The following is a 21345-nucleotide window of genomic DNA, read 5'->3' on the forward strand; positions in this document are numbered from 1 at the left end:
GTCTTGCGATCGCGCATTTTGTTTTGTTTCGCTCTCGCCTGCCAGCGATATACATAATAAGTATCTGCAAGATACACAGCGAAAAAAGAGAGCGGGCCCGAAAAGTGAGAAGTCTGCCGCGATTGTATATATTTAAAATAATATGGACTGCTCTTGTTTTGCTTGTTGGCTCATTGGCTCATGTGCTTGGCAATTTTCACTTGCCCTCAGTCGCTTTTTACATTTCCAATCGAATTCTACGAGGCGCGTTGCCCACTAAAATAAAAATTAAATCCCCCCCAGGAAAAAAAGAAGAAAAAAATCATTATAATATATATAGAGAATTGTACAGATATAGATTTATAGAAACAAAGTAAAATAAAGCGAACGGAAATCGATTGAGTCCGCAGCGTAAGCGTACATATTTAATGAAAAATATTGAAAAAAGTGCCCGGGTCGCTCTCGAGTTGTAAACGTTTCGGTTTCGAAGTTTTAAGGATTCTCGCATTGCCAAAAACCAATTGCATTTTATGATTGCCTTTGAGTGGCGCTTTGACAGCAGCAGCTCTAGCTACGATTGCCAAACAGTTTCCCATTTCTATTGGTGAGTTGGGCTTCTCCCCCGCGTTGCGGTTTAGTGGCGACAGCCAGTGACCCAAATTTCATCGCATTCATTTCAATTTATTTGTGTTGATTTCAATTTTCAGTACTTTGCGTTGACGATTTTCCGTCACCCAGCTAAAAGTTTGACCCATTTTTGGGTTTCACTTATTTTTGATTTTTTTGGCAGCTCATTGTGTGCCACGGCTTGCCAATTTGCTCAGGGTCAAGTGTTTGGGTGTGTGTTTCAGGCATTTCCGTTTCCTGTTCACCATTTACTAGCTCTTCCGGCTTGCGTGTGGTCACATAACGCGACTTAATTTTAACCCCCTCAAGGTTAATTATTTTCTGGCCGTTTCGCCGTGTCTGTAAACAAAACATTGAACAACTGTCGCCATCAATCTAGCTTTCGAAAGAAAACAAAGAGCTGTTTATATATTGGCGAAAATCAGACGCTCTAGCCTTCGCCTTCGCAAGTATATTTAAACGATCACAACCACTAGAAATTGGCATTTTCAGCTCCAGTTTGCAATTTTCTGGCCCATTCGATGCATTTGGAATGCATTTAAGATTCACACGGGTTATTGGTTTGGTATTTCGCAATTTTATTCACCGAATGCCGCAGAACGCATTCAAGGACAGGATGGAAACCAACTAACTCGCTTTCTTCCATTCACTGCCAACCAGCATGGCCAAAAAGCCGGACCAACATTTAACTGAAAGCAGAGGAGCGGAAGGGTACTTTTCGGGTTTCCGTGGTTTTCATTATGCTGCCCAGCAAGCTGTGCTATTCACTTTAATCCTTTCAGCAGCGATTCACAAATGCAATGGCTAAATTAGATTCAGCAAACACACAGACACAGGCACAGGCTCTGGCACACACATGGGCGTCCTTTAAAGGACACACTCCAGCTCATACCCGAACGTCCCTATTCAGCACGCACAATTTGAGCCAGCGACAAAATTTCTATTCAATTTGATTTTAAGCGCATTTTCCAGTTAATTGCACTTCACTCGCATATGCTCGCATACCATACATCGAGAATATCCACTTTATTTTGCTTTTTTCGTTGGTTTTTTGGTTGGTTTTGCGATAGCACTGTGAACTTTTGGCCGCATTAAATTGATGGCTTAAATTTATGCGAGCTGGCGGGACAATAATGGCAAACAGGCACCCGACAATTAGCCATGGACCGCTTTCACCGTCGCTGCCATGGCTGTATCCTCCCACATTCCGTGTTTATTTACGGGCAGGAAGTGCGCACTGGTACGGCACACGCGGCGTATACGCGATGCATATCGCCAGCCAGCCAGCTAGTCAGCCGGCCAGCCAGTCAGCCAAAAATCGTATTTATATTTATACTTCATACTTGTATATGCGGGCATCAGCCGAAATATTCTCGGCCAGCACAGCACTCTTCATACGAAATGTGTGTCACTTTTATTATTAAAATCCCAACTGCGACAGCGCTCCCTTTGCCATTAATGCCAGAATATATTGCAACTTCTCAAATGATGTTGCAACAAGTTTATAAATATTTGAGGTTGAGGTTTAAGGTTTGAGAAACTTGATAAACGCAAGTTAATATCACATTTCTCCATAAACTGCAGTTCCTACTACAAAATCTAAACATATAGGATTTCTGGCCTCAAAGAGTCACATTCTCCCTGTTACAACAATGATTCGGAGCAGGAGCTACGAAGGCATATCAAATACGGTTCGGGGCTCGTCCAAATAAACTTGTCAGAGCCGCTTTTAATGAAGCAGCCATAAGCAGATTTGTGGCTTAGTGTATTTACCCAGGCCAAATGAAGTCGGCTCGCGACTTACGACGACGAAATGGTCAATTTATTGTATGACTTTTGCCGTCTTGGGTCCTTGGGTGCCCTCCCTGTGTGTGTTTGGCTGTGTGTTCATTCAAATGAAAGAATTTCGTGGCAATCGGATTTTTCCTTCCTTTTTTATTTTGGCTTTTTCGGTTGGCGGAGCTTACTGCCTGTCTGTCGTCTTATGATGAGCTTAAGAGTGGGTGGCACTGGGCGGGAATCGGGCGGAATTTATAATGATATGAATATCAAATTGACAGCGCTTCTGCGGTATAATCGAATCAGGCCTAATGATTGTTTTGCATCTGATTCGAATTCTATATTTGTGTTTGACTCTCGGGCTTCTAATTTTCTGTTTCCCATTTCAGTGAGCCATGGAGCAATTTGAGCAGCTGCTGACGTGCTGCGTCTGCCTGGACAGGTACCGCATCCCGAAGCTGCTGCCATGCCAGCACTCCTTCTGCATGGAGCCCTGCATGGAGGGTCTGGTGGACTACGTGCGGCGACAGGTGAGGCGATCATCATTAATCATCCCGCCAGCCAGGGCTATGTAGCAAATATAAGTTAGTAGCAGTAGCCGGGAAAGGAGCAGGGGCAGAGTCAGGAGCGGGAGCCGGTTTTCTTTGTGCGGCGTGCGTGTGGCAATTTGGTTAATGCCCCCGGACGTCATGCATCGCAGGTTAACACTCGGCAAAATAAGATCCTGAAGGAATAACAATGAAAAGGCTTCATGAGACATTATTTGGAAAGAACTATCGGGCTTAGCATTTGAAATTTACAAAAAAAAAAACAATGTTTCAAGTTAAAGTTAATTATTACCTGTGATAAGCATTAATTAAAGCTTTATTAAATAACTTTAAGATTATTTTATTGAAAACCTTTCTAGATATAAACGTTTAAGAAATTGGTTAAATACTTATTTCTGTTAATGGATTCAGTTATCCTTGAGCTGTAACTATTTATACTTTTTGATTCAATTTTGTATTATAATTCATTGCACATATTGCTTCCAAAATTTACTCAAAAGAAAAGAAATTGGTTTTCTGATATTTCACTTTAATTGTTATTTTCCCAATAAATTTTCTTTCATTTTATGAAAATATTGACACAGAATTTGTTTATAGAATTTTTGCACAGTTTTGAATCAAAAATCGTAATATATACGTATGTATTAAAGCTACGTATGTATGCTTATAGAATTTAAATGAAATTAAGGCCACTACTTTTACGATAAATGATTTCGAAGATATTCCTATAAATTTTGTTGAAAAAAGTGCACCCAACTTATAGAACTTATTTAACATTTTTGTGAAAAATAATTAATAAAAATTTCTAATAATATTTAAAAATTAATTGGATAATATTTTCTCCACTCAATAATCTTTATAAATGATCATACTCAGTAATAACTGTATGAGATTAAAAATATTGCGAGTCGAGTGTAGTAGCTGCTTAGCCTCTGTGAGGAAAATCTCGCTTGGGAAATGAAACCAAATAAAATGAGAGGAAAAACAAAAAGGCGCCCAACAAGACGCCCCCGAAAATGCTGTATTTATCTGTGTATCTTGAGGCTCGCGGCGCATTTGCGTAGATATCGTGTTGAAAAATTATATAGAAAGGCATATATGTGGGCTAACATGGACCCATCAGAGTGCCGTCAGGGTGATGGTGTGTATCTGTGTGGTGGGCTACTTATAGTCTCAGAAGCGGAGAACGCCTGTGTCTGCGTGTATTTATAAATTCTGTTTTGGCTTTCAGCCAGTGCCACGCAAATAATTGGTAAGCATTTTCATTGTGTTGGCCAAACTAAGGTAAAAAGGGAAATAAAAATGATATATACAGAAACGTAGGGGAGTAAGGAGGAGGAGGGAAAGTTGCATTACCTGTCGTGCAGAAAATAAAGTCCTCAAAATGAAATAGATCTTTGTGGAAATATTTGCGAACCGACAGGAGAACAACTCAATCGCACTCAAGATGCCTTTCCATGATGTCTTCCTGACGTGAAAGGTTTTTAAAGTTGCGAACAGCTTAATAGTTTAAATCCTAATAGTTTCTAAAACCATAATCAAGTTAAGTGCCAATCAGTTTGTACAGTTATCGTTTAATTACTAATCCAATGGCTGCTAATGGCCTTAAGCCGGAAAATGTTATTAAAAGAAAAGTGTCAAAAACAAAGTCGTTTCAACTGTCTAGCCTTGAGCGGTTGCAATCGTATTATTATTAATTCAGCGCCCGGGGAGAACTAATTCTGGTTAAACTAATGATTGTTTGATTTGCAGGTCAAGTGCCCGGAATGCCGTGCCGAACACCGGATACCCTACAACGGCGTGCAGGCCTTCCCCACCAACGTCACCCTGCAGAGATTCCTGGAGCTGCACATCGAAATAACCGGAGAACTGCCCGATCCCACTTCAGGTAAAAAAAATGATTACAATTTCGTTTGATTTCCATTTTTCCTTTGAGCGTGTTTGTGAAATATTTGCCATGAATTCCAACTCGCAATCTGCACTTTTCGTTTTCCGATTCATGCCAAAAATAAGTTGCATTTTCGGTGCAATTAAAACGAAACTCTTTGAGGGCACAAAGCCAAAAGGCAAGCAAAAATGTTATTTATAAAAATATTGCCCTGTAATCATTTCTGTAACTTTAATTAAATTCCATTAAAAACGGAGACCGAACAGCATTTTAGGAATGCAGTGATGCCAACACAAAAACTAGCATTTTTCCATTATGTTTGGCTTTCCAATTAAAAAGTCACGGCCCCACTCGACCCCAGCTGATAGCAATTAAAACTAAGCAAAACCAAATTGATTTCCTTTGAGCAATTTGCATTTGGCCTGTCCCAGGACCCGGCTCCTGAGCTCCGATGACTACGCAATTATTTTGGGGTGAATTCTGGCAGGGGGACGGTATGCAAATGGCTTGCAACTTTCGAGCTGCAATCAGGTTCGAGAGCGAGTTAATAAGGCAGACGAAGCGTTCCGAAATCTCAGACACAGAGAGGATATCTTCCCTAGCTGTTTACATACTCATTAGCCACAGAATACGGCAGAATCCTAGTCCTTCCTAGATAGATCCACATATTAAGTATTTCTCAGGAGGCCTCTTATTAGGTGTTTGTCTTTTTTCTCCAAGTGCACCTCTTCAATTTTTCTAGCTACACAAATTCTCCTTAGCTATGCAAATGTGCGAAACAAAGGAATCCTTTTTGTGTTATGGATATAGCAGGGACAACGAGCACTCGTACAACTTTCATGTGGAATTTGCAAATTCACTTTTCCATATGATTACACGAGAAAATACAGAAGCCAACTATTGGCACACACAACATATTTTCCCCTGCCCGTGCCCCTGCCAGTTTATTGCCAAGCTCAGGCGGCTGGGGCGGAGAAAGCGGTGAAAGCAGCTGAGCAGTGTTCATCAGGCATTGCCAATGCCAGCAATTGATGCAGAAAAGTTTACTTTTTCAAGCTGTGACTGCTGCTCCTGCTTCTTCTGCCGAAGCCGAGGCGGCACTAGTAACGACAACATCTTCTCCATGTTTGCATTGTTGCCCCATTGCTGAGGCTCGTTATTTGCATTGCCACAGCGCAGGCATCAGCATCCCGTCGACAACGAGCCAAAGGATCTCGAGTCAAAAGGATGTGACACACATACACTGGAAATACTTGAAGTCTGTCAGCACTCGAGATTAAAACACTTGAAATAATTAGATTTCATATGGTTTCACTTTCTTAAATGAACAAGTTTTCATACCCCGTAGATATTCATACAAAATCTCCTTATTGTTCTCAGTGCATAGCTGCATAACAGCCGCTTAGGTGCAGTTGATTTCGTGCTCTTGAAATCGCATTAGTGAATGCAACAGACATTCTCCAACTACTCCACTTGGCATGTGGCATGACATTGTTGCCAAAAGTGCAAATTGATGAGCTGCTGGTGTCGGCATTGCTGGCATTTTATTGTTCAACTCGACCCGGCCAGGAAGTCGTTTGTGAGGCCCATTTGGAAGTGTATATTTGGCTGCCAGCAGTGATTAGTAATTGCCCCCTCTCCCCCCTTGACATCGTTGCAGGTCAAATTATGGAACGATGCGGTGTCTGCTCGGAAAAGGCCTACTTGTCCCATTGTGCGCATTGCGAGAAGAAAATCTGCGAGGACTGCAAGAGTGCCCACATGGACATTCTAAGGCGAGAGATTACGCGATTTAACTCACAGGTAAGAAACCACAATTGGTGACCCCGACCGAGATTAATAAAATATTTATTTACAGATTCGTCGCAGCTTGCACCGTCTCCAGGACTCTTTGGCCATTATCGAGAAGAACACACTGAGCCTGCAGACCAACGCCATTAGCGTAACGGAGGAGATCGACGAGATCTACCGCAGGATCACCAAGGCCATCAAGGACCGCTCTGATCAGCTGAAGGGCGAGATCGATCGCTACTTGGCCGTGGAACTGCGCAACCTCACCACCCTGAAGGAGAATCTCGATCTGGAAATCACCAATATCAGCAGCAACTGTGACATTGTGGACAAGTACATGAACGAGACCGTCGAGTGGGACGATTGCGAGCTAATGGACACCAAGGAGATATTCCTAAAGACGGTGGAGTTCCTGCGTCACTTCGAGTACGAGAACAATGACTACAGTAGGAGGGTGAGGTTCCTGGTGTCGATTGACCCGAACCAGTTGGTGATGAACCTGGCCACCTTCGGGGATCTGAACATTGCCCCGCACTCGACGCCTAGCGGTGGCTCGGTGAGCAGCTCTCACCTGGCTCCGCCCAGTGCCCTTCAACCGGGCCTGATGCGGTCCAAGAGCGACCACCGCTTGGCCACCCAGTTCCGACAGCAGGAGGAGCGGGGCGGCTACAACGACGAGCCTGTCCTCGGTGGCCGAAAGTTCGGAGAACGCCCGCAGCGCAGTGCCACCCATGCCAACAACGATCGCTACGGTCGGGGTGGAGACTACGACTACGAGAACGACTATGAGAACGATGGTTCCTCGGGCAGGGCTGGCAAGTCCTCGCGCTTCCGCTCCCGCTTTGTGCGATCCCATCAGAACGACGACTCCGACTCGGAGCAGCAGCAACAGCAGCGCCAGCAGGAGCTGAAGGAGCGAAAGGACCGTGTCCTCGACAGCGAAGATGTGTCCCGCGGCCAGCTCAGCGGCATTATCCGCTTGAGCGACTGCGCCCGCGTTGTCCAGCGCTTGGCGGACATTGGCAAGGAGAAACCCGAGAAGAAGTCCGATGGCGCGGCAGCAGCCCAGGCAGCGATTCAGGCGGCCATTCAGGCCCAAAAGACGGCCATGCAAAGGCAGCAGCAGAAGAACCAGCAAGCAGCCGCCGACGAGGAGGAACTGGCCCGCCAGAAGCGAAAGAACGCAGCGGGCTCCGGGTCCGGTGCAGGATCTGGTGCCTCCGGAAGTGCGGAGACTGCCGGTGACCAGCGCGTGGCAGCCTTGAAGAACCGCGGCGGCGAGGACAGCGACGGCAGCTCCAATCAGGCGGCGTCTCCAGTGCGTAACAGTGCAGCATCCGCGACGCGGGCCGAGGTAAGTGTGAATGAGACAAATACAGAAGAAGAAGCCCTAGCCAGCGAAAGCAGTGACAGCGAAGAAGAGGAAGAAGATACAGATGAGTCTGAAGAAAGTGAAGTAGAACAGGAGGCAGGTCTAAGGCCACAGGACCATCTTGATGTGCCGGAAGCTAGCCAGGATGCCTCGTCGGCTTCCGAGGTTACAGAGGAGGAAGAATCCTCTTCTGAATACGAAGAAGAAACAGCCACCGAAAGCGAAGAAGAAGGGGAGGGGGAAGAAGAATCGGGAGAAACAGCACAAACTGAGCAGCCAAAGGAAGAAGAATCTCTTCAAAGAATAACGCCTCCAGAGATAAATGTACTTCCGCCTGAAAGTGACCTTAACCACAAAGTAGATGAAAGTCCTTCAGAGAATATATCCGAAAATCCCGAAGAAGATAGTCAAAAAAGTGAAGAAGAAGCTCAAAAATCCAAGGAAGAGTTGGCAGCACCCAGGGAAGAAGCTGCGGAAGAATCGAGCAGCGAGTACGAGTATATAGAAGAAGAGGTCACGGATGATGATGAAGATGAGGAGGAAGAAGATTAAGGTCAAGGAAAGGGACACGACAGATCAATGCCAATGTTTGAGGGCAAGAGGGCCAATCCAAAGTAAAGAAGAAAACTAAAAAATTCAATATTACTCTTCAGAATATGCCTTAAAAATTGTGGTTTGTCTAGTAGGATAGTTTGTGTTCCAGAAAACAGATATTACAGAATATACAGTTGTTAGAAGACTTTAGTTAGCACTCGCTGTCACTCTAAGCTGGCTCAGTATTTTACCCATGTTTTGCCTTAAACCGAAATAAATATCCCGCCGAAAGAAATATATAATTACGTATACGCCATGTGTGCTTCGTTCTTATTTGTGCTCCATCGTTCACACTTCCCCTCCGCTCCGTAAGTGTTTCTTTGTATTTGTCGAACCAAATCAGCCGAAAACGAGAGCAACCAATAACCGTTAACTGTTATCGTTCACCGTTTACCGTTACTTTTACCGTTAATCTTACCTAACCAACAAATGAAATAAGCATTCTCCCGAAATTTGTCCCTTTTTTTCCCCGTTTTGTTTTATATTTATTTTTACCATCCTGTTTTTTATGTCATTTATTTTTGTAAGTTCGTGTCTCTTTGTTTTATTTTATCCCGATTGTTTCTTTATTCTTTCATTTTTATTTACTTACGTTTATTGTCTTGTGAGCGCCTTTAACCTAATGCTGTTTTGGGTCAAAACCTTTTTCCCCTCCGGCCGCAAAAAACAACAATACAATACAGAAAGCAAAGTTTCGGCCCAAAACTCGGACATCAGAAATCAGAATTGTACAATATTGTAGACATTCATTACTTATATACCGATATATGGATATATATACCTATATATATATACTTTCTAATGTAGTAGCTTAACATCTTTTACCTTATCGTTAGTTAGAGACTGCAAAAACAAGTTACAACCAATAAAGCAACCAAAAACTACAAAATGCATTTAAATTCTAAAATAACAAGTATTTTCTTTCGATTCTTTTTGTTTCTCCTTTTCTCTTTCTCTCTACATATCTCTCTCTCTATCTCTCCGTGTCTCTGTCTGTCTCTTTCTATCAATCTTTACATCTATTTATATACTGAAAGTGGACAAACGATGTGGTAGTGATGTTAATTTGCTTAAATCTTACTAAATTTGTTTGGTCATTGCTGTCGAGATGAATAAACCACAAAACCCGATCAACTATACGACATTTTCTCTATGATTCTATCACTCTATCTCGCTCTGTATCTCTGTCGCTTTCCTTCATCGTTTCCAATACTTTTTTTTCTGTCAATCTTTTGTTTGTTGTGTTTTTTCTTTGCCCGTTTTGTTGTTTTGCAATTTCTGATGTCCGCTGTAAATATTTCTGTTGTGTATATTTTTCTTTCGTTTTTGGCTCCTCATCCCGCCTCCCCTCCCTTCACACCACTCTTATGTATTCACACATTGTTGCACGCCCCCCCGTGCCCACCTACGCCCCTGAAAAATACCAGACAGAGCCGGGTTCAATGGCGAGTATTTCACCATCATGCGACTGTCAGCGATGCGGCTGTTTCCGTCAGTTTAACAATGTTTCCAGTTCCCATCGACCGTGTGTCTGTGTGGGTGATAGTGTTGTGTGCGAGTGAGAGTGTGTGTGTGGTAGTGACATATGCACGGGCGCTGCATATTTGTCCTGCTGCTGGCATTTAGAAAATGGAAATAGGAAAAGGTTGTTCGATCAATTAGGGCAACATCAAAGCAACTTGATGAAATATCATAAAACTTGAAAAGGGTCCTTTGCCAGACCCGAGTTATTATTGTCGGGAATATGCATGATGTCCTTTTAGAGTTTACTTGAGGATGTAATTGACGCCTTCTCTTTGTTTGACGTTCTTTATTTGCTAGTTTATTGAGGTGGAACCATTTTTTTAAATGCATAAAGTAAATTTTATAGCTTCCAAAAAGAATTTATTAATATTTAATTGTAAAAAAATGGGAATAACAGAGAAGAGGATATTTGTTGGGTATAATACTGCACTCTAGAAGGATACAAAAATAGTTTAGTACGAAATTTTTAAAGAGTTACTGTTCCCAAAGACGCTGCAAGAAATCGTTTTCGCCAAGACCCCAACTTCAAAGCCCAGCTCCACCACAGCAACCTTTAACCTTTGCCACACCGTCATTTCCACACACATACATCTTAGCATTTCTCTGTATATCCTTGCATTTGCATTGCGTTCCTTGCTCGTTTCGTTGCGTTATGTTTCGAGGCAAACCCCCAACTCAACTAACTAAGACGGCCATCGCCACAGCCACAGATTTTGATGCAACTCCCAATGCTCTACCCACACTTTACCAACAGTCGAAACCACCCGTTTCCGCTCAGGTGGCGGCCGTGAAGAAGACCCAGCGATCCGGAAGCAGCGACAGCAGCGCCTCCACGGAGAGTTCGGCCAGCTCGGCGGCAGCCACGGCGGCTGCGGCAACCGCCTCGGCAAATGCCACGCCCAGTGGCAGCAGCACCGCAACCTCGCAGCAACAGCAGAAGGCCGGCAGCTCAGCCCGCTATTCAACCGCCAAGGAAACTACTGCGGCCCCTGAAAAGAAGCCTTTTGTTAGCCGTTTCCTGCCGCAGCACAACAATGCCGGAAGCTCGAACGGCTCGGCGGACAAGAAAAAGGCCGAGTCCAGCTCCAGCAGCGAAGAGGAGACCAGCTCCGAGTCTGAATCCGAGTCCGAGACGGAGAGCAAGCCCAAGACGAGTGCGGCTAGCAGCAGCACAAACACCAAATCCACGCCAAGTAGTGCCACTAGTTCCACCACCGCGGCCAGTGGTTCCTCCAGCTCCTCGTACAGGGATCGCCTGGAGGCCCGCCGCGCCTCTCGGGACGACAGCTCCACGACGGCGGGACGCAGCAGCTATGCCACGCCCTCGAGCAGCGGCTATGGCAGCAGCAGTACCACCCGCACCCGGGCGGTACCAGCCCCCCACCACACCAGCGAGAGCGAAGACCGCTATGGCAGCGGAGCAGGCAGCAGGTATTTCCAAAACCTTCCTTCCCGCAGCTCCAAAATTTTGGTCTAGCGTTTTTGAGTGTATTTTTTCTGGTTCTCTATAACCGAACTAATTTGCATGGCTAATTAGGCGTATAATAGAAAAATAAATATAAGAGATTATCTGCACAGAGAAAAAGTATAAAATATTCAAAGTTTCCATAATTTTCCCCTAAAACTATATTTAAATGCCACCAAAACTAACATTTAAATTGTATTCAAAGTACATAAATATAAAAAAACATAACTTTGACTAAGAAAAACTCATGAAATTTTCTTAAAAATTCAAATTAAAGTAGAAATTATATATTATTGTAAGGAAAAGCCTTAAAATGCCTTGCAAATTATTTGTAATTCAAAAACAACTTTAGTTGTGATTCAAAGAGTATGATCACCTATAACTGAAGTTGAGAGTATTTTTTATTCGAAAAAAAAACACAAAAATTGTTTAATGGTCTTTAATTTTATCTTAATTGGCAATAAAGTCAATATGATAACTGACCAAAAAAGATTTTTTATGCTTATAAAAACTTTTTTCTCTGTGCATAGGCTTATTAGATACAGTTGGTAAAAGATACGGGCCTAAAAGCACATATGTATCTGATGAGCATGGCATACGATATAGATTTATAAATTATGTGTCAAATATGGCTGCGGGGTAATTTGTTTTCCTCGTTTGCGTGCCACACACACTAATTGAGTTACATGCAAAAAACAGTGCCTGCAATTAATTTAAATTTTTAATTAGGAACACAATATGCACACACAACTGCAGAGTGGCTTTAATCGATATGCCTAATGAATACTGCCGAGTGGCTTTAATCGATATGCCTAATGAATAATTGCGTTTGGTTTGGTTTGGTTTCTACACCCCGATGTATTAGACTTACTTTAGATTCACAAAACTCTCTTTTACTATTTACTATTTAGCTTTGTGCAAGTGCTCCGCGCTGGCATTAACCTGGCACTGGCCACTTTGTTGCTCATGCGCCTCGTGTGGCGTCTAATTGTCAAGTTCATAACCTTTACATAGCACCCAGTGCTCTCACACCTACTAAGACACAGCACCAAGACACTCACACACGAACAAAATAGGTAAACACACAAACACAATGTTTTCTATTTGTTGATCTTTGCAGTGCACTGCCCTATAGCATCCCGTACATCAGCAGACCCGGCCGGGCTCGCTACCGAACGAAACGTCTTGCCGATGTCTAGCCCGACTCTATCTATACAATATCAAATACAATATTCTATAAGTCGCCCAGGCCGAATCGTCTCGAATCCAATTCAATTTCATACTCATAGTTCAGTTTCAGTTTGTGTTTGTTAACCCATAACGTTGAATGTTCCACCGTCTAACAGCTTAACCCTATTGATTAAATATTTGAATGTTCTCTGGAAATAAAATTGAACAAGTTGGCCGTATTCCGGAGTACTTGGAGTCACCTTCAATGGGCAAATAGAACCGTGATGATGGTGAATGGTTCACAAAATAAAAAAAAAGAGAGAGCCACTCAAAGGGCTGGAAATTAACTTTACTTCTACGCTTTCTGTCTGTTTTCCAACTGTCCTTATGTCCTTCTGTCAATACCCTTTTCAAAGGGATCAATGCGGCTCGCTCTGGGCTCAATACACTGCGATGTCCTTTCCCTTCCCGTACCCACTTTCCTTTGTGCTTTGGCGACAAAAAGTTCTTTAATTTTACTTTTGCACGACAACAAATGCCGAACAACTTGAACAACCCTTTCCACTTTGCAACAAATCTAGTGTAATGTAATTACAGCACAGGCCCAGTCTCCCCCCAAAAGCGCCTACTTCCATTCCCCATTTTATTCGCATTTGTACCTTCGTTCCAAAATGCTATAAATTGGTATCTGTTATCAGGCCCTTTCCCGGCATATAATTTGCCATCTGGCAGAGGCATAGATCCAGTCTTCCCGGTTCCGATTTCAGAGTTCATCAGTCAGTCAGACAGTCGGTTTATCGCGGAGTATTTACTAAAGGTATTTGTTTAGTGAGCTGAATTTATGCTTTGCGGAGACAGCTCGCACTTTCAGTTGCATAAATTTTCAGTTGAATTTTATCAGTTTGCCAAGTCCTGTAGAAATTGTGGCAGCCAGTAATTATCTGTAGCTTAAAGGCATCAAAAGAGTTTCCTGAATTGGGATATATAGTTTTCAAAATGAATGAGACTATTTGAAAAGCAAAACTGACTGAAACCTACTTTTATTGCCAATTTTAATCCTCATTTAATTGGCGCTTTAATGGTGGCGTATTGATAAAGTTTGCCCATCAAGAGCTGGTTTGAATTTAATCGGGGCTTTCATTTAGTCATCTTCCACGAAAGTGGGGTATCGAATGGTTGTACTTTTCAACTACATGATTTAAACTTTATTTTGTATTATATTAAAATCAAAAGCCATACAAATTAAAGGAAGACTTATTATTTTGTTCTTTTAAACAAAATTTTTCATTAAACTGCATTTTTTTTTATAGAACTTAAACCTCGTAAGGTTATAGTAAAATCTCATAATAGTTATATTCAGTTTGGAGTTAAATGACATAGATTTTATAACTCAAGTTCTGGGAATCGCAGTGGCGAGGCCTCAAACGAAAGTATCACTGCCACTGATTAAGGACTTATTTTTTTAATAATTAAAGCAGAACAACACACATGCACTGACCTTGTGCTTTTGTTGTAATTACACTTTTTAAAAAGTTTTTTTTGTAAGTTCAAAGAGCAGCAATAAGTGTTGCCTGCCTCACTGCCACACTGCCTGTTGCTTTTGCTTCCCTGGATTTTATTTCAGAATTTTTTGCTTGCACTTATGAACTCACCTAGATTTAAGAATTAAATTTACGCCCTTTTTGAGCTTTTTGTATTTTTATGTATTTTGAAGGCTTTTGTAGTAGTTGTTGCTTCTGCCTCCTCTTTCGTGTTACTTAACCCGCCCAACCACTGAACCACCCACCGAGACACACAAAGACACTTACACAGATACAGCAGTAAGGACGCCAATCGGCACCATAATTTCACGTACTTAACCGAACTTTTCCCAACTACTTTGTGTAACTTTCGATAATGCGAAATGTGAATTTAATTAGAAACTTTCAGCTCAGCTCTTTGGTGGCAGCACTTTGTTGTATTTTATATATTTTGTGCCACGCCTTGTATTTTAATATAATTTAATGGCTAATAAATGAGACACCCCCACACACGCCGACACCCCGACACGCCGACACCCGACCCGGACCTAAGCTAGTTAAAAGTTAGTTAATTAAGCGGTGGTCGTCCACAGGGCAAGGGATTAGCTTGAAAATTGAAAAACGAGACACACAAAGCAACAGCTACAGCACAGGCATATAAAAAATAACCTACAGAAAAACAGAAAAAAACACATCAATTATTAAAAAAAAATGTAAAGTGTAAAGAAATGAAGCCAAACCAAACCGAAAACCGAACCGAATCAACATTTTTGCAGCTACACAAGCCGCTTTCTAAACAAAAGCAAGAGCAGCGCCATTGTAACGCAACCCTCGCTATCCACGCCCACCGCCTCCTTTGATGAGGACGCCACCGGAACGGGCGACGACTCGGACGGTCGCTACGGCACGGGCAGATCCCGTTATCTGGCAATGAAGGAGCGCCGCACCCGGCTGGCGCGCAGTCGCTCCTCCCACCAATTTGGCAACGACGACGACGACCTGGATGAGCCGGTGTCCCCCACCACCGTCTCGCCGTCCGCTTACCTGGCCTCAAGGTGCGCCCCCCTTCAGTGAGCCATCTGATCTCAGACCCCCCTTATCTGAAGCCCCCGCCCTGTAAATACTCAAAGGTTATCGGCTGTATATATCCCGTCGAAAAAAATAAAAGTGTTATTTTTTTTGGTGCGCTGGGCGCTTTAATTGTGCGTGTGCTGTCCCCCACCGAAATTTTTTACCAAAATTATCGAATTTAACTTTAATTTATATTTAATTTCTATAGTTTTTAATTATTTTTTAGTTGAGTTTCTGTGCGTGCCACGTCCAACGTTCTCGCCACGTTTCGTTCTCGTTTATGTTGCACTCTACACTAATTCAACTTTTTTGGAATTAATTTTTTTGGTTATTTTAATTTGTATTTCTTATTGGTTCTTATTAGTCAATTAATTGTGGTAAAAAGATGAAAAAAACTATACGCGTTTTTTAAATTAACCGAAATTAACTGGACATCATGTCAAGAAGTTTCCCCCTTTTCTCTTATTAGTTTTCAGTCACACGTCTCATTTAAATCAGAAAAGCGAAGAAAGTGGCTATTAGATTTGAAACTAGAATCAAGAATTTATATTCAAAGATGTAATTGGAAAATTTTTAATATTTCTTAAGGTTTTCTATTGAATTACAAGCTATATATAGCCAAAAAATTTATCAGAAACCTAGTGCTGGGTTAGAAATCTTAAAGATGGTTGAAAACAATCCTAAACTATTTAAAATTTAAATCAATAGCCACTTTGTTCCGCTTGCCAGCGCCTCATGACTTTCGAAATCAGCCAGAACTTCATAGCCCCATCCACCCATTGCCCACCCAACAATGACCCATGGGTCCTGCCGGCTAATCCTCTGGTTTCCTTTGCAGGTACAGCGGCTACGGTAGCAGCGACCTCTCCCGCAGCCGCTCCTCGCACGCCCTTAAGTCGCGCGACAACTCCCCGATCACGGACCGCGGGGGTGCGGGTTCCTCCCGCTCCGGCGGCCTGAGCGCCGGCAGTTCCGCGACGGACAGCAAGGACGGCGAGGCCCTTAGCTCTTGGGCGCGCTACCTCAAGAACAAGTACGGCAACAAGAGCAGCAAGGACTCTGCCGGGAGCAGTGGCAGCGCACGCGACACGCACGCCGGCACCTCCTCGACGGGAGCGTCGTCGTCGACGTCGTCGCATGCGCACGGCTACGGCAGCGGTACCAGCGGCAGTGGCGCCGGCAGCGGGAGTGGACGCAGCACCGCCAGCGACGTGTCGCGGCGCCTCAGTCTGGGTCTCCCTCTGCGGCAGGCCAACGAACTGGCCTCCTCCGATGATGACGGGTCAAAAAACGGGCTAGGCTCCCCTACGTCCCCTACGGTAGCAGCAGCAGCCGGTATAACCGGAGCGGCAGGTACTATCCCTAAACAGATATACCTTCGCAAGCGTCAGCAGCTGTTCCAGCTGGGGGGCCGGGGGAGCGAGCCCGGATCCTTCACGTGGCCGCGCGGCTTGGCCGTCGGCCCGGACAACAGCATCGTGGTGGCTGATTCCAGCAACCACCGGGTGCAGGTCTTCGACTCCAATGGCATCTTCGTCAAGGAGTTCGGCGAGTACGGCAACGGCGAGGGCGAGTTCGACTGCCTGGCCGGGGTGGCCGTCAATCGCATCGGCCAGTACATCATTGCCGATAGGTGAGTGACCTTCTATAACATATTATAAAATTTAAGATAATCATGTTAACAAACCATTTTTAACTTACGAGGCGAACGACATCGATTTCCAAAAAAGTATGCTACACAAATTTTATTTAAAAAGTGCATCCTTCATTTTATTAGTTTCATGATTAAAATGAGTTTTTTTTTGTATCAAATGTCTGTTTAATTTAACAAAAATAGATTGATGTAATGAAAGTGATCAGAAATATTCGAACCAAACGCATAATTATTTAAATTGAAGGATTTAAAATCCATCGACGTGAAATATCCAAAAAATCCAAAGATAGAATAATGATATGTCGCTTAATTTTACCTTCATTTTCAATTTAAACTTTCCCATTTATTTTTTTACTGGTAGAAACGGTTAACAGATATTTGCAAAAAAGTCAATTTGATTCCGTATAATTTCCTTGATCCTAGGCATCCAATTGCTTAATTGTTTATTTCTAAATTCTAAAATATTTAAATGAATTGTTTAATTTTTGAAAATATTTATTATGCGCACAGATCAGGGTTTGTAGCGAGGAGGCATAAATGTTTGTACTGTTTGAATTCACATTGAGCGTTAAAATATTAAATGCAACATAAAATTAATATCAAGTATCAAGAAAATAACACCTCGATTGAGATTAGGATACCAAGAAGCAGATAAAATTTATGCGACATTTAAAAAAATATACAAGTAAGAAATAAGAAAATAAAATGAAATTAAAAGAAATAAGTTCAATGGGTTCTAGAATCAGAGAATCAGACTATGGTAAGATAGAAGTACTGGCATGAATTCGCGTTATGTACAATGTTTTAGTGTTGGCTAATTCCATCCAAAAACTAAAATTCCATCCGATTATGTTTCCCAAATCTGCCAAGATTTCTAGAATTTATAATAAAACTGGGGCTGCAATAGATAATTTTATTAAAATTATAAGCACTTATTAATGGACTAGATTATATGTTTCATAAAAATAGTAATGTCGACAGTAAGGCTCGTAGATCGCTCTTATAGCATTGCCTTACAATTTTCTTTAAACAAATGAAAAGGCGCTTTATTTCTTACATTAAAATTAACGATGTTTCTTTATAACTCGATACAACTCTTCCATAACCAACTTAGGGACTTCCAGAAGACCCTAAGTAGATCCCATAGGAGCACAAAATTGATATTGCATTCACTTTCGGGAATGATATTTTATCTCCAAGTGGCTGAGCTCCTGGCAGCGGTCAGTCTGCGTTTTAATTAAGCGCAAACAAAGGCGCATGATTAATTCCCGGCCTGGCTTCTCGGGCTTCTAATTGGCAGGGCTAAGCGCATAATAGCCGCGTTAATGAGAAACATGTGCCAGACTTGGCAGGGCTTGGCTTGCCCGGGCTGGGCTGGGCCAGGGCATCCAGCGGACGGCTTTTCGGAGAGTTTCTGGCGCTCCTGCACATGTTATCTGTAACCTTTTTACGAGTGCTGTCATTGTTTGACGCAAAATCTCGTTAAGCACCCGGATCTGGAGGGGGCCGCCAGCTCATTGTAGGAGTCAACTTTGATTTTGCACGTTAAGCGGCTTAGAGCTAAGCCCAACACCCATCCGCACAGCCACGGGCTGAAAACCCACGGCCGACACCTTTTCGCATTCCAAGGCGTCGCGCTCTGGTTGACAACCCTCGCAGGTTTTTATTTTATTTTCGGGAACCCGTAATAAGATCTCTCTTCGTTACGGCTCGCAATTAACCGGGAATCCGTCGATTCAATGGCCCTATAAATTGGCAACAGGACTTTAAGTCGGAAAAATACTTGGCTACTGCTTCAGTTTGGACAATGAATATAAAAAAACCCAGTTGAAAAACTAATAAATACTTGGGCACTTTTAAGAATTAGAAAGGATATCCAAATAAGGACTTTTTTTTAAAACACACAAGACAAATGTTCTTTTGAGAAAAATCTGTATTTATTTAAGCTGCACTTGAATGACGGAAAAGTATTATACATCGAAGGTGTAATATGGATTGAAATGGTTTTCTGTGACACTGAGACTTCTTTTTGTTTTTTATTTTACAGATACAATCATCGCATACAAGTGCTCGATCCCCAAGGACGATTCCTGCGCGCCTTCGGTTCGCAGGGCACCGCAGATGGCAAATTCAATTATCCTTGGGGCGTAACAACCGATGCACTCGGCTTCATTTACGTGTGCGATAAGGAGAACCACAGAGTGCAGGTGAGAAGCGGGTTGAGGGTGTTCTGTCTCCATTTCAGCTTTCCAGTCCACTCTCACCCATCGACCACCTGCCACCACCCATCGCCGACAACCCACCGCCAGCCACCCATCGCCCACCTTCAATCTCTCTCACTATTCACAACCTTTTCCAGTTTGCCTCCATCTTCAATCTCGATTTGCATGCAAATATTTATATATTCAGTGGATCGGGTGGGGGGCTGGGCTGGTGGGTGCAAGGCTCGAGTCCTGCCCAATTTGTCACACTTGAGCTGCGCGCACACAACCCCCTGCCTCCCACTGGCACCTGGCAAATGCCAGAACAGCAAATTTTCATGAGCTTAACTGGAGTATATGTATATGCATTGGCAAGGACGGTCCCTTGTCCATCCTTTCGAGAGCTCCTGTGCCCATTTCAATTTGTAAACTTATATATCGTGAATATTCGCATTCGTCAGGTTTTCCAATCCGATGGCTCCTTCGTTGGCAAATTCGGTACCTGCGGCCGTGGCGAGGGACAACTTGAGCATCCGCATTATATAGCCGTATCGAACACGAATCGTGTGATTGTTTCCGATTCGAATAACCACAGGATTCAGGTGAGCCACCAATCTACCTATCTACTGCCCCACCCACTTTTCATGCCTGTCTGGCCATGTGAACAATTTTAATTAAAATATGCTCACCGCCGAGATTCGTTCGCAATTTATCTGACCCGGTCTTCTTTTCCTTTCCGCAGATTTTCGACGTCAATGGCAAGGTGCTGTCCACGGTAGGCGGCGAGGGATCCGACGATGGCCAGTTCAAGTTTCCACGGTAAGCAAATCGAATTATCCTTGCCGGGAATATAATTCACAAATAATATTTCCTTCAGCGGAGTGGCCGTGGACGATCTGGGATATATTTTCGTGGCCGATTCGGGCAACAATCGCATACAGATCTTCAATCCGGATGGCAGCTTCCTGAAGACCTTCGGCTCCTGGGGCTCCGGCGACTCGGAGTTCAAAGGACTCGAGGGCGTGGCCATCATGTCGAACGGCAACATTTTGGTGTGCGACCGCGAGAATCACCGCGTCCAAGTCTTCTGATTCAGGGAGTCTTCAGAAAACAATTGCATTATCTCATTTTGTCATTAATTATTATTTGTTCGGAAGTGCCAAGGCAATTATTGTCTCTATTTCTGCGCCCAGAAATTCTGCCAATTAACCAAGAGAAAAGCTGAGAAAAAAATCGAAAACTTTTTGTTAAACTAAAGCGAAAAAAAAGAAACCTTTAAATAAAAAAAAGCGAAAACTCGTCAGAGTTTGAGTGAAATATGCCTGCTCTTTTCTCTCTATATTGGGCTTTTCAGTATATAAGAGGCCTAGCGCCCAACTGTTTATTGCTGCATTCAAGTATTCCCTAATTGAGATTTATCTGCCTTCAGACCAACAATTTCCAAATTTGCTGCCGCCCCGGGCACTTTATTAAATTAAGATGTTCTGTGCCAGCAAATTGGAAACTTTTTTTTGCCTCAGCTTTTCGCATAAACTATTTGCCTCCGCAAGTTGCCACTACCACTGCCGCTGCTGCCGTTGCCAGATGCGTGTGGCGTGTGTAACTGTGTTGCAAACACAACAACTGTGTCCTGTTCGGTAGTAGCGGCAACTGTGCCAGCTACAGTTACAGTTACACGATTTATATGCTGCCGCATAAATTTGTTTGCCGACAAATGTTGCGCATACGCCATGTATTTATGTACTCGTCCTCCTCCCAAAAAAGTGCTGGCGCTAAAAAAACGTATGGAACGGGAAGGAAGTCAACTAATTTCAAATCAGGAATAGCTTATACCCTTTTGGATACAAAAGGTGCTTTAAATTTAAAAATAAATTCAATCCTTCAGAATAAATAGTTTGAATACAAGTTTAAATCAAATGTTCGCCTATATTAAAATCAATTCATGAATTCAAATTTTATTGAAGTATTATTTTCGTATATGCCTGGTCTGTTTATTTAATATTGCGTATACGCCAGGTATGAGGCACATTGCGTATACGCCATGTATGCTGTGTCCACATTGCATTTTATGAGGGTAATTCCATTAATTTGTCAAGCGATAACGTAATAATTACAAAATAGATTATAGGAAGAGAATCCATTGGTTAACTTTTGTTTATTAT

General features: G+C 42.9%; 1 protein-coding gene and 1 long non-coding RNA gene across 9 annotated transcripts; one reads left to right on the forward strand and one right to left on the reverse strand.

The window, feature by feature from the left end:
• Window positions 1-1238: 1238 nt before the first annotated feature.
• Window positions 1239-12695, reverse strand: LOC138926172 (uncharacterized). Of its 2 annotated transcripts, none has more exons than XR_011442545.1 (2): window positions 12439-12695; window positions 1239-3109 (listed from the first exon to the last, which is right to left on the reverse strand). It is a non-coding gene; the product is annotated as an uncharacterized lncRNA (long non-coding RNA). The 2 variants fall into 2 exon arrangements; XR_011442546.1 differs by lacking the exon at window positions 1239-3109 and adding an exon at window positions 8791-12269.
• On the forward strand, window positions 2781-20500 carry tn (tripartite motif containing protein thin). Of its 7 annotated transcripts, none has more exons than XM_017251347.3 (11): window positions 2781-2915; window positions 4686-4821; window positions 6482-6624; window positions 6680-8497; window positions 10857-11533; window positions 15034-15312; window positions 16167-16961; window positions 19030-19189; window positions 19645-19785; window positions 19926-20002; window positions 20061-20500. In XM_017251347.3, exons 1-11 carry the CDS (start codon window positions 2781-2783, stop codon window positions 20272-20274), a joined length of 4575 nt encoding a protein of 1524 aa, XP_017106836.2. In that variant the 3' UTR covers window positions 20275-20500. The 7 variants fall into 7 exon arrangements, with proteins under 7 accessions (XP_017106836.2, XP_017106831.2, XP_017106832.2 ...); XM_017251342.3 differs by having other exon boundaries at window positions 6680-7966; XM_017251343.3 differs by having other exon boundaries at window positions 6680-7930.
• The last annotated feature ends 845 nt before the right edge of the window (window positions 20501-21345 follow it).

The sequence above is a fragment of the Drosophila bipectinata genome, chromosome 2R (assembly GCF_030179905.1).
Source record: "Drosophila bipectinata strain 14024-0381.07 chromosome 2R, DbipHiC1v2, whole genome shotgun sequence".
Taxonomy (NCBI): domain Eukaryota; kingdom Metazoa; phylum Arthropoda; class Insecta; order Diptera; family Drosophilidae; genus Drosophila; species Drosophila bipectinata.